Source organism: Coenobita brevimanus, chromosome 83 (assembly GCF_032717465.1).
Source record: "Coenobita brevimanus isolate Jiangsu-jjx chromosome 83, ASM3271746v2, whole genome shotgun sequence".
Lineage (NCBI taxonomy): Eukaryota > Metazoa > Arthropoda > Malacostraca > Decapoda > Coenobitidae > Coenobita > Coenobita brevimanus.
Genome location: NC_137036.1, coordinates 2657501 through 2672448, shown reverse-complemented (window position 1 = coordinate 2672448; position 14948 = coordinate 2657501). Strand labels below are relative to the sequence as shown.

At 50.7% G+C, this 14948-nt stretch overlaps 1 protein-coding gene across 1 annotated transcript in view; it reads right to left on the bottom strand.

Moving 5' to 3' along the window:
* The window catches only part of LOC145409863 (cell division cycle and apoptosis regulator protein 1-like), a 129146-nt gene that overhangs the window by 22096 nt on the left and 92102 nt on the right, over positions 1 to 14948 (bottom strand). The window contains exons 19-20 of the mRNA XM_080280145.1: positions 14218 to 14350; positions 6497 to 6613 (exon numbers count right to left, since the gene is read on the bottom strand). Coding sequence (XP_080136271.1) covers positions 6497 to 6613; positions 14218 to 14350 — 250 coding nt within the window. The remainder of the gene's footprint in view (positions 1 to 6496; positions 6614 to 14217; positions 14351 to 14948) is intronic.

The following is a 14948-nucleotide window of genomic DNA, read 5'->3' as shown; positions in this document are numbered from 1 at the left end:
AAAAGTGCCCTCAGAGCCAAAATGATCAATCAGCACCCCAGTTACCTCACCTTTGGCCTCAAATGACGGAAACATCATTACCAGCCCACCAGCCTTGGTCTTAAGGCAGCTGTCAACCGGTACCGAGTTAAGTACGCCTCTGATGTCTTCTGGTCCCATCTGATTTGTCAGGGCATCAGCACCACTCTTTGGTTTCACAATCAGTACATGCTGACTATGAATGGCTTTTTTCTGGCCATGAGCACTGATCTCAATCACGCCCCCAGGCAGATCCTTCCCTCCCCCCACGAGAGACCTGCGAACAGCACCCGCAAATGACTTGGCCTGATCTTGCGTGACTGCCGTGGGTGATGAGACCTTGGTCTCTAGTGCCTCCAGTCTATTTGAAACGTCTCTAATTGCCTGAAAGATTGGCCCAATAACTTTATCTTCAAACTCCTTCTTGGTACTACTTCCTCTACCGTCCAAGACCTCACCCACTGGTGCAACACACAGGCTACACAGGCAGCGAAAGCCAATCTGGTGGCTCTTCTTCATAAATGGATAGTCGCCTGCATCCAAATTTTCACAAGCTATATGAACCCACTCACTGCAGTAGGCGCACTTCAGTGCTTGTGCACTCTTTGCTACAGACCTACTGCAGCGAGGGCACTGGTGTTGTTTGCTCATGACAAAGATCAAAAAACAAAATAAAATGACAACAACAACAGCAAAAAGTATATACAATACTACCCGGGATAAACTCGGGTAGCGCCGCCCCCGTTTGTGTTACTCTAATTTAGGAGAAAAAAAAGAAAACCGAAAAAAAACACAAAGAACAGAAATGGAAAAAAAACAGGGTGTCTGCGAGGTCACCACGAGCAGGTGGGGTACGACTTCACTACCCTTCTAAGAAAGGTAACCCAAACCAAGGTGCCGCAAAAGTGCTGAGATGGTATTGACAACTTTTCCCAATTCGAGCTTTATAGCAGCAGCAAATACGTCACTTAGGCAAGACCTCATTCGTTATGATACTGCCACTGCGCAGTAGAGGTGGAAACACAAAGCAAAGACAGACAACTCTCCCATAGCAATTCTGTGTGTAGTTCTGAAGTCAATTTGTGGTGTGTGTATATATATATATATATATATATATATATATATATATATATATATATATATATATATATATATATATATATATATATATATATATATACTGTATGTATATATATATATATATATATATATATATATACAGTAGGTTTGCACAATGCGTGAGAGATTGGGCGGTGCACAACCTCGCGCACTGGGAATTCGTGTACTAGGAATACATAATCTTATGGGAATAATTACATATGGGCGGTATCCCCTCATACCTGGACATTTTTTGGCCCTTACAGATATAATAAAGGTCATATGTTTCAGACATTGTATTAAAGCTATAGCTACAATAACAAAAATATGGGTAGTCACCTTAACAACAGTAGACAACAGGCCTGATGACCTCAAATAACAGGGGTTCCGAGGAGCGGCAACACTTACAGCGCCGCACTCCCCACAGCACCAACACTTCCCTCTGCAGACTCCTCTTGATCACCTTCCCCAGGAGCATCAAAGTCACTCACTTCGGCCATAAACCCTTCAAAGTCCAATGCTGACACTTCTGACATTGCATCCTCTTCATCCTCAACAGGAACAGGAGCAGACGATGTCGCTGGTTCCGCAATTTCACCAACTTGAGCCCGCTGTGTGTAGCTTGTTATGAGGGTCTGTCTTCTGTTTATTTCTTCCCTGTGCCTGTCTGTGTAGAAACGGAAGAGTTTGTCGATACCAACCAGAAGTTCCTCCGTTCTTAGGTTGCTCACTTCCTGTTCCTTCACCTCTTCCTTGAGCTTATCCATGGCAGCAAGAACCTTGCTAATGTTTGACATACACAGCTCAGTCCTGCCTTCCACCACGCAAGGCTGCTCAACTTGATTCTGTCTGGCGTCGGGCTCTGCGTTACTCTGGTCTATCTGTTGCAACACTTCCTCAGGAGGCTGTTCCTCAGTAGCAGTGTGCACTTCTTGTATGTCCGCCAATGTAATGTCCTCGAAACCTGGTACAGCTTGTGCTGCTGTCAATGTTGCTGCCTCAGCCTCGGCCAGTGGTTGAATGGCCGTCTCCTGGGTGATGCATAAGTGAGGCATGAGCATTCGCCACGCATGGTTCACTGTTGCAGGTGTAATCTGGTGCCACGCTTGAAGGAGAAATTCAACTGCATCTTTCACCGTAAAGTTACGCCAAAATACCTCAACAGTCATGGCATCTGTGGCAGGTCGGGATACAGGTGCTGGTGGAGATGGAACGGAAGCAGATGCCTCCTCAAGGTCTTCATCGTGATCTTCTTGTAGGGCATGAAGCTCCTCTTGTGTGTCGGTCTTCCTGCGTAGGTTGTCGTACACTTGCTTATGGTAGAAATGCTTCACTGTGGCGATTAGTTCTTGATCCAGTGGCTGCACTAGTGACGTTGTGCGGGGCGGCAGGCGGCAGAAACACAACACGGCAATCCTTATGAAGATCTTCAAGGTATGGAGGGTGACTTGGAGCATTATCAAGCACAAGGAGCATCTTAAATGGAATGCCCAGTTCCCGACACTTGGCCCTGGCATCAGGGACACACCGCCTCGTTAACCAGTCTGCCATAATGTTCCCAGTCATCCAACCATTTGTGGACTTGTACCAATACACGCCACTTGCATCCATGTTCGTGAGGTTTTTGTAGCACCTTGGGTGTGAAGCTGTGTGTACAACAACTGGCCTCATCTTGTGGCTCCCAGACAGGTTTACAGCAAACATTACCATCATCTTGCACTTCTGGAGCTTGCAACCAGGGGCTTGTTTCTGTCTTTTAGCGATGTAAGTTGATTTGGGCATGCCCTTGTAATATAACGACGTTTCATCGATGTTGTAGATCTGGTCCTTGGTGTACTGTCCCTCTTCAATAATCGCTCGAAATATCGCAGGATAGTCTCTCGTGGCCAGCTCATCGGCAGAGGCACGTTCACCAGACACTTTCGCATAACAGAATTCCTTGTGCTTGAGAAAACGGTCCAGCCATCCAACCGATGCCCTGAAAGGTTTTTCCACTTTTAACCTGCGAGATGCTGCCTTGTAAAAGAGCTGGGCTTGGTTCCGAATAAATCTTCCATTCAGTGGAACACCTTCCTTTTCTTTCCTCATTATGAAGGTGGCAAGATAGCGCTCCATTAGTATCACAGCACGATTTCCCACCCACGAATGGCCGTCTAGGTCAGAGGCACCGTACGCCTTCACTACAGCCTTTATGGCTTCACGGTTCTTCCACACAGTTCTCACTGTAGATTCAGCCAGTCCCAGGGTTCTCCCGATAGCAGTGTTTCCTTGACCCTCCTCCTTCATCTTAATGATCTTTAACATGGTGGCGTGCGTCAGAAGTTTCTTAACTCTTGGGGTTGGAGCCATGGTGCAGCGAAGTACAGGCAGCACAAAAAACACCACACGTTGTACACGACAGGTTAGCTGTAGAGAGCGGATCCGCACAGTGCACAAGCCAGGACTGTTATGGCGCGCCCGCTCCCTTGTACCCCAAGCTGCGCAGTAGAATGCCCAGGAATTTCTGCGCATCAACATGACGACACGTGACGCGCTGTGTGAAGGATGGTCGCGCACTAGTAGAAAATGGCATTTTTGAGCCAGTCCTTGCCTCTGCCTCACGTTCTGTGCGGTAAACTCGCTCATTGAAGGGTTTATGGTTATGATTTTTGGTCTCGCGCACAATGCGAATCGCACACTGCGATGACGCGCACTGTGCGAACCTACTGTATATATAAATATATATATATATATGACAGGGTGGATAGACAAGGATTGTGGAAAGTATTAAGAATATATGAAGTAGATGGAAAGTTGTTGAATGCTGTGAAGAGTATGTATGATGGTGCTAAGGCTGCAGTGCGTGTGGATGGTGAACTAAGTGAATTTTTCTCTTTGGAGGTTGGGTTGAAACAGGGATGTGTCATGTCTCCATGGTTGTTCAATCTGTTCATGGATGGGGTAATAAAAGAGGTACAAGGTAGGGTAGTGGATGTTGGAGTGACCCTGGTGAGAGAGGATAGTGTTTGGAAACTCCCTGTACTGTTGTTTGCAGATGGTACTGTGTTGTTGAGTGAAGACGAAGGGGAGCTGCAAGGCTTGGTGGATAAGTTTGGGAGAGTGTGCAAGAAACGGAATCTAAAGGTGAATGTAGGGAAGAGTAAAGTGATGGTCTTTGAGAGAGGTGAAGTCAGTGAATGTACAGTGAGGTTGGATGGTGAGGAATTGGAAAATGTGAGTACGTTTAAGTACTTGGGTAGTGTGATGAGTAAGGATGGAGGTTTGGAGGGTGAAGTGCTTGAAAGGGTACAGCAGGGAAGAAAGGTTGCTGGTTCCTTGAAAGCAGTGATAAGAAACAGGGAAGTGAGCATGGAAGTGAAAAAGTTACTACATGACAGTATTGTGATACCAACTCTAACGTACGGAAGTGAAGCTTGGACGTTGTTGGAAGGACACAAGTCAAGAGTGACAGCAGTGGAAATGAGCTATTTAAGAGGAGCCTGTGGAGTCACATGGAGAGACAGGCTGATGAATGAGGATATAAAAGAGCGTTGTGGTGTGAATGTGGATGTGATAGGAAGCATTGTGAGGAACACACTGAGGTGGTTTGCCCATGTGGAGAGGATGGAGGGTGAAAGACTGACGAAGAGAGTGTACTGTATGTGAGTGAGGTGGAGGGGGGAAGAGGGAGGGGGAGGCCGAGGATGAGATGGAGGGATGGGGTGGAGAGGTATATGAGAGAGGGGGGTGTGAGTTGGGAGCAGGGCAGTGAAATGGCAGGGGACAGGATGACGTGGAGGTGATTTGTTTGTGGCCACCCCATACGGGATTGAGGCGTCTGGCAATAGACAGCCAGAGATATATATACAGTATAAATATATATATATATATATACATTATACTGTATATATATATACATATATATATACTGGGTATATAGATACAGATTTTGGGAACTCCATTTAAGGGATTTCAGATTTAAGGGACTCCATATTCTACCTGACAAACGGACAAGACCATTCAAAAATGATACATAATGTCTATACAATCCCGCTGTCAGCATGGTGCCAACAGTACAAAACGTCTCGATTAATCCCAGTGACATGACAGTGCCGACAGCAAAATTCGAGCACTGCAGCGCATCTCAAACTGCTTCAGTCTAGCTAATTTTTTGCTACGGAGTAGCTTAATGTACTGGCAACACTGTGTCCAAGCAGTTGTAGTACCGAGTTTGGTTCTGCATGGCTGGGTGACATCAGTCTGCCACTGTCCGTTATAGTGTCAGAATGTCGCGACAATCACGCCATTTCTCCGCCTCACTGGGCCGGAGGAGGCTGTTGAAACTATCACATGGACCCTTCTGTCCCTTCATTTAGTGATTCTTCAGAAAAGGAAGACCTGGAAGACTTCTGGGGAGGAATATGAGCCAATGGAGATGGATACTGAGAACGGGGAATCCCCTATTCTCCTCCCCGGTTCTCTCTCATCAAGCACAGCTGTGTGGGAAAACGTCACTCACGGCTTGGGAAACTGGGCTACAAACATGACAGACGGCCATCCTGCACTTATTTCTCCTGTAAGGAGTACTTTTTTTGCTTTTCCTTGATTTATATGTCCTTCTGGATTGTTTAATGCAATAAAACTTTTTTCCGTTTTTGGTCCGGGATTGGGTGGGTATAAAATTGCAAAAATGCCTGGGATGGTACGGGTAATTATGTTTCTTTATACAGTACCCGTAAAATAATATTCATAATCATATAAATATGTAAGATAAGTGAAACAATCATTGCATTCATAATAAGATTGTCTCTATATGTGGTAAAACAATGGACATTTTCAAGTAAGGGACAAGTTGATTCCCCATTTAGTCCCTTAAATTGAGGTTTGGGTGTGTGTGTGTGTGTGTGTGTGTGTATATGTATATACATACATATATATATATATATATATATATATATATATATATATATATGCTTTCAGCAGAGGCATCTAGTATTTTGACTGTTCAGATATGGCAACCCTACGAAGGCCAGAAGATTGTGAAGATTTAGAGTGAAATTATACTGAGAGAAATATGGGTAGATGACCGTGCCAGTCCCTCAGCGGCACAAATATTACCTGTAGTATTAGGCCAACAGATAGACAGGCAGACAGAAGATAGATACATACATACACAGACAGACTAATAAGACCATCAGCTACATTATACTAAAAATATTATGGGTGGCTGAGCATGCTACTCCCTTGAAGACACAAATCTAACCTATAGTAATAGACCAACAGACAGACAGACAGACAGAGATAGATAGACACAGACAGATAGACTGATTGATTGATTGATAAGACAGCCACAAAAAAATAAAAATGAAAGGCCCTGCTATCTGGGTGGCACCAAACTAACCTGTTGTTGATACAAGCGGTTCGTCCTTGTTTCGAGAGCTGCGTCTAGAGGCGGCCTTGATGTCATTCACCGGCGACGAAACCGGCTCCACGAATAGCGGCATTAGTGTGTTGTTGCCTGAGAGTGACGATTAAGAGGTTAGTTAGTTAATAGTCTCTCTCTTTCATTATTATTACTACAGTGCACCTCTCTCTCTTTCATTATTATTACTACAGTGCACCCTCACACATTGCAAGTTTATGGGCGGCAGAAACTCTCGCATTCTACGATTTCACATTGTTTGAACCAAAGAACTTATGGGAAAAATGGTATATGGTGGACAGCCCACCCAAGGCTTGGTTTTAGGGTCCCCTTCCAGCCTACTCTACCCTGCTAATACTTTGTCTACTAGTACTTCTAGTTGGACCAACAAATAAAACAACAAATAAAACAACTTCTGGGCTTGTTAAGAAGGGATGGGGGTGGGTATCCAAGGCTCAGGGCATCTACTCTTGCCCTGTGGGGCAGGGCACCCCGTTGTCACTCTGTCTGTCACTGCTGCTGTCACTGCTGGTCTCCTTGATTCACCCAAGCCTACCTCTTTCCCAATTGCCGAGTTTCCTTTCCCTTCCTGCTTCATTATAACAACCTTACTCTTCAACTCCACTGTGATCCTCTTCCTCTTAGAATTCTTTGATGGGGCCATGATGAACAGATGGGTACTGCTACAATGCTAAAACAGACCATGGGATGTGAGGTACAACACGTGATCTCGCAGCAACATGGAGAAGTGTCTGTTTACCCAGGAAAGTCGGTAGCTGGCATGCAGATAGCTGGCCAGCCACCCACCATTTTGAATCTGGCTCACTGGCAGCCACCTGCCTTTGTGTGACTGACTGGCATCGTCCAGCCTGACACTCGTAGTAATGGCGGGAAGTCCATTTTTGCCTTGGAATCATACAGCCAATTCGAATGCTGGGAAGTTGCATTCGCAGATTTCGAGTTCGATAAAAATAAGCATTTTCTGGGTTGACCTCGCACTGTGGGTGATTTCCACCATGTGAGTATGCACTGTGTGGGGGTGCACTGTGTGAGTATGCACTGTGTGGGGGTGCACTGTGTGAGTATGCACTGTGTGGGGGTGCACTGTGTGAGTATGCACTGTGTGGGGGTGCACTGTGTGGGAGTGCACTGTGTGGGGGTGCAGTGTGGGGGTGTACTGTGTGGGGGTGCACTGTGTGGGGGTGCACTGTGTGAGTATGCACTGTGTGGGGGTGCACTGTGTGAGTATGCACTGTGTGGGGGTGCACTGTGTGGGGGTGCACTGTGTGAGTATGCACTGTGTGGGGGTGCACTGTGTGAGTATGCACTGTGTGGGGGTGCACTGTGTGGGGGTGCACTGTGTGGGGGTACACTGTGTGAGTATGCACTGTGTGGGGGTGCACTGTGTGAGTATGCACTGTGTAGGGGTGCACTGTGTGAGTATGCACTGTGTGGGGGTGCACTGTGTGAGTATGCACTGTGTGGGGGTGCACTGTGTGAGTATGCACTGTGTGGGGGTGCACTGTGTGAGTATGCACTGTGTGGGGGTCCACTGTGTGAGTATGCACTGTGTGGGGGTGCACTGTGTGAGTATGCACTGTGTGGGGGTGCACTGTGTGAGTATGCACTGTGTGGGGGTACACTGTGTGAGTATGCACTGTGTGGGGGTACACTGTGTGAGTATGCACTGTGTGGGGGTGCACTGTGTGAGTATGCACTGTGTGGGGGTGCACTGTGTGAGTATGCACTGTGTGGGGGTGCACTGTGTGAGTATGCACTGTGTGGGGGTGCACTGTGTGAGTATGCACTGTGTGGGGGTGCACTGTGTGGGGGTGCACTGTGTGGGGGTGCACTGTGTGAGTATGCACTGTGTGGGGGTGCACTGTGTGAGTATGCACTGTGTGGGGGTGCACTGTGTGAGTATGCACTGTGTGGGGGTGCACTGTGTGAGTATGCACTGTGTGGGGGTGCACTGTGTGGGGGTGCACTGTGTGAGTATGCACTGTGTGGGGGTACACTGTGTGAGTATGCACTGTGTGGGAGTACTGTGTGAGTATGCACTGTGTGGGGGTGCACTGTGTGGGGGTACACTGTGTGAGTATGCACTGTGTGGGGGTGCACTGTGTGGGGGTGCACTGTGTGGGGGTACACTGTGTGGGGGTACACTGTGTGAGTATGCACTGTGTGGGGGTGCACTGTGTGGGGGTGCACTGTGTGGGGGTGCACTGTGTGGGGGTGCACTGTGTGGGGGTGCACTGTGTGAGTATGCACTGTGTGGGGGTGCACTGTGTGAGTATGCACTGTGTGGGGGTGCACTGTGTGAGTATGCACTGTGTGGGGGTGCACTGTGTGAGTATGCACTGTGTGGGGGTGCACTGTGTGAGTATGCACTGTGTGGGGGTGCACTGTGTGAGTATGCACTGTGTGGGGGTGCACTGTGTGAGTATGCACTGTGTGGGGGTGCACTGTGTGAGTATGCACTGTGTGGGGGTGCACTGTGTGAGTATGCACTGTGTGGGGGTGCACTGTGTGAGTATGCACTGTGTGGGGGTGCACTGTGTGAGTATGCACTGTGTGGGGGTGCACTGTGTGAGTATGCACTGTGTGGGGGTGCACTGTGTGAGTATGCACTGTGTGGGGGTGCACTGTGTGGGGGTGCACTGTGTGGGGGTGCACTGTGTGAGTATGCACTGTGTGGGGGTGCACTGTGTGAGTATGCACTGTGTGGGGGTGCACTGTGTGAGTATGCACTGTGTGGGGGTGCACTGTGTGGGGGTGCACTGTGTGGGGGTGCACTGTGTGAGTATGCACTGTGTGGGGGTGCACTGTGTGAGTATGCACTGTGTGGGGGTGCACTGTGTGAGTATGCACTGTGTGGGGGTGCACTGTGTGGGGGTGCACTGTGTGGGGGTGCACTGTGTGAGTATGCACTGTGTGGGGGTGCACTGTGTGAGTATGCACTGTGTGGGGGTGCACTGTGTGAGTATGCACTGTGTGGGGGTGCACTGTGTGAGTATGCACTGTGTGGGGGTGCACTGTGTGGTGCACTGTGAGTGCACTGTGTGGGGTTGCACTGTGTGTGTGCACTGTGTGGGGGTGCACTGTGTGAGTTTGCACTGTGTGGGGGTGCACTGTGTGGGGGTGCACTGTGTGGGGGTGCACTGTGTGAGTATGCACTGTGTGGGGGTGCACTGTGTGAGTATGCACTGTGTGGGGGTGCACTGTGTGAGTATGCACTGTGTGGGGGTGCACTGTGTGAGTATGCACTGTGTGGGGGTGCACTGTGTGGGGGTGCACTGTGTGGGGGTGCACTGTGTGAGTATGCACTGTGTGGGGGTGCACTGTGTGAGTATGCACTGTGTGGGGGTGCACTGTGTGAGTATGCACTGTGTGGGGGTGCGCTGTGTGGGGTGCACTGTGTGGTGTGTGTATGCACTGTGTGGGGGTGCACTGTGTGAGTATGCACTGTGTGGGGGTGCACTGTGTGGGGTGCACTGTGTGAGTATGCACTGTGTGGGGGTGCACTGTGTGAGTATGCACTGTGTGGGGGTGCACTGTGTGAGTATGCACTGTGTGGGTGTGCACTGTGTGAGTATGCACTGTGTGGGGGTGCACTGTGTGAGTATGCACTGTGTGGGGGTGCACTGTGTGAGTATGCACTGTGTGGGGGTGCACTGTGTGAGTATGCACTGTGTGCACTGTGTGGTGCACTGTGTGACTGTGTGAGTATGCACTGTGTGGGGGTGCACTGTGTGGGGGTGCACTGTGTGGGGGTGCACTGTGTGAGTATGCACTGTGTGGGGGTGCACTGTGTGAGTATGCACTGTGTGGGGGTGCACTGTGTGAGTATGCACTGTGTGGGGGTGCACTGTGTGGGGGTGCACTGTGTGGGGGTGCACTGTGTGGGGGTGCACTGTGTGGGGGTGCACTGTGTGAGTATGCACTGTGTGGGGGTGCACTGTGTGAGTATGCACTGTGTGGGGGTGCACTGTGTGAGTATGCACTGTGTGGGGGTGCACTGTGTGAGTATGCACTGTGTGGGGGTGCACTGTGTGAGTATGCACTGTGTGGGGGTGCACTGTGTGAGTATGCACTGTGTGGGGGTGCACTGTGTGTGGGTGCACTGTGTGGGGGTGCACTGTGTGTGTATGCACTGTGTGGGGGTGCACTGTGTGGGGGTGCACTGTGTGGGGGTGCACTGTGTGAGTATGCACTGTGTGGGGGTACACTGTGTGAGTATGCACTGTGTGGGGGTGCACTGTGTGAGTATGCACTGTGTGGGGGTGCACTGTGTGGGGGTGCACTGTGTGGGGGTGCACTGTGTGAGTATGCACTGTGTGGGGGTGCACTGTGTGGGGGTGCACTGTGTGGGGGTGCACTGTGTGAGTATGCACTGTGTGGGGGTGCACTGTGTGGGGGTGCACTGTGTGGGGGTGCACTGTGTGGGGGTGCACTGTGTGAGTATGCACTGTGTGGGGGTGCACTGTGTGAGTATGCACTGTGTGGGGGTGCACTGTGTGGGGGTGCACTGTGTGGGGGTGCACTGTGTGAGTATGCACTGTGTGGGGGTGCACTGTGTGAGTATGCACTGTGTGGGGGTGCACTGTGTGAGTATGCACTGTGTGGGGGTGCACTGTGTGAGTATGCACTGTGTGAGTATGCACTGTGTGGAGGTGCACTGTGTGGGGGTGCACTGTGTGGGGGTGCACTGTGTGAGTATGCACTGTGTGGGGGTGCACTGTGTGAGTATGCACTGTGTGGGGGTGCACTGTGTGAGTATGCACTGTGTGGGGGTGCACTGTGTGGGGGTGCACTGTGTGGGGGTGCACTGTGTGAGTATGCACTGTGTGGGGGTGCACTGTGTGAGTATGCACTGTGTGGGGGTGCACTGTGTGGGGGTGCACTGTGTGGGGGTGCACTGTGTGAGTATGCACTGTGTGGGGGTGCACTGTGTGAGTATGCACTGTGTGGGGGTGCACTGTGTGAGTATGCACTGTGTGGGGGTGCACTGTGTGGGGGTGCACTGTGTGGGGGTGCACTGTGTGAGTATGCACTGTGTGGGGGTGCACTGTGTGGGGGTGCACTGTGTGAGTATGCACTGTGTGGGGGTGCACTGTGTGGGGGTGCACTGTGTGGGGGTGCACTGTGTGAGTATGCACTGTGTGGAGGTGCACTGTGTGGAGGTGCACTGTGTGGGGGTGCACTGTGTGAGTATGCACTGTGTGGGGGTGCACTGTGTGGGGGTGCACTGTGTGAGTATGCACTGTGTGGGGGTGCACTGTGTGGGGGTGCACTGTGTGAGTATGCACTGTGTGGGGATGCACTGTGTGAGTATGCACTGTGTGGGGGTGCACTGTGTGGGGGTGCACTGTGTGAGTATGCACTGTGTGGGGGTGCACTGTGTGAGTATGCACTGTGTGGGGGTGCACTGTGTGAGTATGCACTGTGTGGGGGTGCACTGTGTGAGTATGCACTGTGTGGGGGTGCACTGTGTGAGTATGCACTGTGTGGGGGTGCACTGTGTGAGTATGCACTGTGTGGGGGTACACTGTGTGAGTATGCACTGTGTGGGGGTGCACTGTGTGGGGGTGCACTGTGTGGGGGTACACTGTGTGAGTATGCACTGTGTGGGGGTACACTGTGTGAGTATGCACTGTGTGGGGGTGCACTGTGTGGGGGTGCACTGTGTGAGTATGCACTGTGTGGGGGTGCACTGTGTGAGTATGCACTGTGTGGGGGTGCACTGTGTGGGGGTGCACTGTGTGGGGGTGCACTGTGTGAGTATGCACTGTGTGGGGGTGCACTGTGTGAGTATGCACTGTGTGGGGGTGCACTGTGTGGGGGTGCACTGTGTGGGGGTGCACTGTGTGGGGGTGCACTGTGTGAGTATGCACTGTGTGAGTATGCACTGTGTGAGTATGCACTGTGTGGAGGTGCACTGTGTGGGGGTGCACTGTGTGGGGGTGCACTGTGTGAGTATGCACTGTGTGGGGGTGCACTGTGTGAGTATGCACTGTGTGGGGGTGCACTGTGTGAGTATGCACTGTGTGGGGGTGCACTGTGTGGGGGTGCACTGTGTGGGGGTGCACTGTGTGAGTATGCACTGTGTGGGGGTGCACTGTGTGGGGGTGCACTGTGTGGGGGTGCACTGTGTGGGGGTGCACTGTGTGGGGGTGCACTGTGTGGGGGTGCACTGTGTGAGTATGCACTGTGTGGGGGTGCACTGTGTGAGTATGCACTGTGTGGGGGTGCACTGTGTGAGTATGCACTGTGTGGGGGTGCACTGTGTGGGGGTGCACTGTGTGGGGGTGCACTGTGTGAGTATGCACTGTGTGGGGGTGCACTGTGTGGGGGTGCACTGTGTGAGTATGCACTGTGTGGGGGTGCACTGTGTGGGGGTGCACTGTGTGAGTATGCACTGTGTGGAGGTGCACTGTGTGGAGGTGCACTGTGTGGGGGTGCACTGTGTGGGGGTGCACTGTGTGAGTATGCACTGTGTGGGGGTGCACTGTGTGAGTATGCACTGTGTGGGGGTGCACTGTGTGAGTATGCACTGTGTGGGGGTGCACTGTGTGGGGGTGCACTGTGTGGGGGTGCACTGTGTGAGTATGCACTGTGTGGGGGTGCACTGTGTGGGGGTGCACTGTGTGAGTATGCACTGTGTGGGGGTGCACTGTGTGGGGGTGCACTGTGTGAGTATGCACTGTGTGGAGGTGCACTGTGTGGAGGTGCACTGTGTGGGGGTGCACTGTGTGGGGGTGCACTGTGTGAGTATGCACTGTGTGGGGGTGCACTGTGTGAGTATGCACTGTGTGGGGGTGCACTGTGTGAGTATGCACTGTGTGGGGGTGCACTGTGTGGGGGTGCACTGTGTGAGTATGCACTGTGTGGGGGTGCACTGTGTGAGTATGCACTGTGTGGGGGTGCACTGTGTGGGGGTGCACTGTGTGAGTATGCACTGTGTGGGGGTGCACTGTGTGAGTATGCACTGTGTGGGGGTGCACTGTGTGAGTATGCACTGTGTGGGGGTGCACTGTGTGGGGGTGCACTGTGTGGGGGTGCACTGTGTGGGGGTGCACTATGTGGGGGTGCACTATGTGGGGGTGCACTGTGTGGGGGTGCACTGTGTGAGTATGCACTGTGTGGGGGTGCACTGTGTGAGTATGCACTGTGTGGGGGTGCACTGTGTGGGGGTGCACTGTGTGGGGGTGCACTGTGTGGGGGTGCACTGTGTGGGGGTGCACTGTGTGAGTATGCACTGTGTGGGGGTGCACTGTGTGGGGGTGCACTGTAGTTGTTATCCATATTACTTGTGGTGGCACTGACATGACCAGGTGGCTCCAATGCACAGATATATATACAACCATCCTTCACTTCTCTCCCTATCCCCCAAAAGGAGTATGGTGACCTACAGGACAAGGTAACTTCAGCCTGCGGTCCACTAGGCTCACATTAACACAGGCCTCGAACAACAACAACAACAATAACCCAATCAACCCCAATTTCTCATATTTTTGTTTTTCTTTTTCTTTGTTTTTTTCAATATTTACAGCACATTTAAACAAGACGTTTGCTATTTAATTCTCTCTCTCCCTCTCTCTCTCTCTCTCTCTCTCTCTCTCTCTCCAAATCAACATGACAACATTCCTCAAAACCTTCAGTAGTCAGTCTCTCTCTCTCTCTCTCTCTCTCTCTCTCACCTTTAGCCAGGAGTTCCAGGTCCAGTGCAGGGGGCGGCTCACGGGGTTTGTCTTTCTCCTCCACCGACACATCCGTCAACTTTCGATAATAGAGGACATCGCGGGACATCACCTTGGACATCAGTTTCTTTTGCTGTCGGGTAAAAACATCATCATCATCACCACCATCATCACTAGCACACTCTTCATCACCATCACATTCATTACCATCATCACTTTCATCATCATCACCATCATCACTCACACTTCATCACCATCACTGTCACTTTCATCATCATCACTATCACACTCTTCATCACCATTACATTCATTACCATCATCACTATCACTTTCATCATCAACATCATCATCATCATCACCATCACATTCATTACCATCACCACAATCACTTTCATCATCATCACCACCATCATCACTCACACTTCATCACCATCACTGTCACTTTCATCATCATCATCATCATCATCATCATCACTATCACACTCTTCATCACCATTACATTCATTACCATCATCACTATCACTTTCATCAACATCATCACTATCACACTCTTCATCACCTTCACATTCATTACCATCATCACTTTCACTTTCATCATCATCATCACCATCATCACCTACACTTCATCACCATCACTGTCACTTTCATCATCATCACTATCACACTCTTCATCACCATTACATTCATTACCATCATCACTATCACTTTCAACATCATCATCATCATCATCA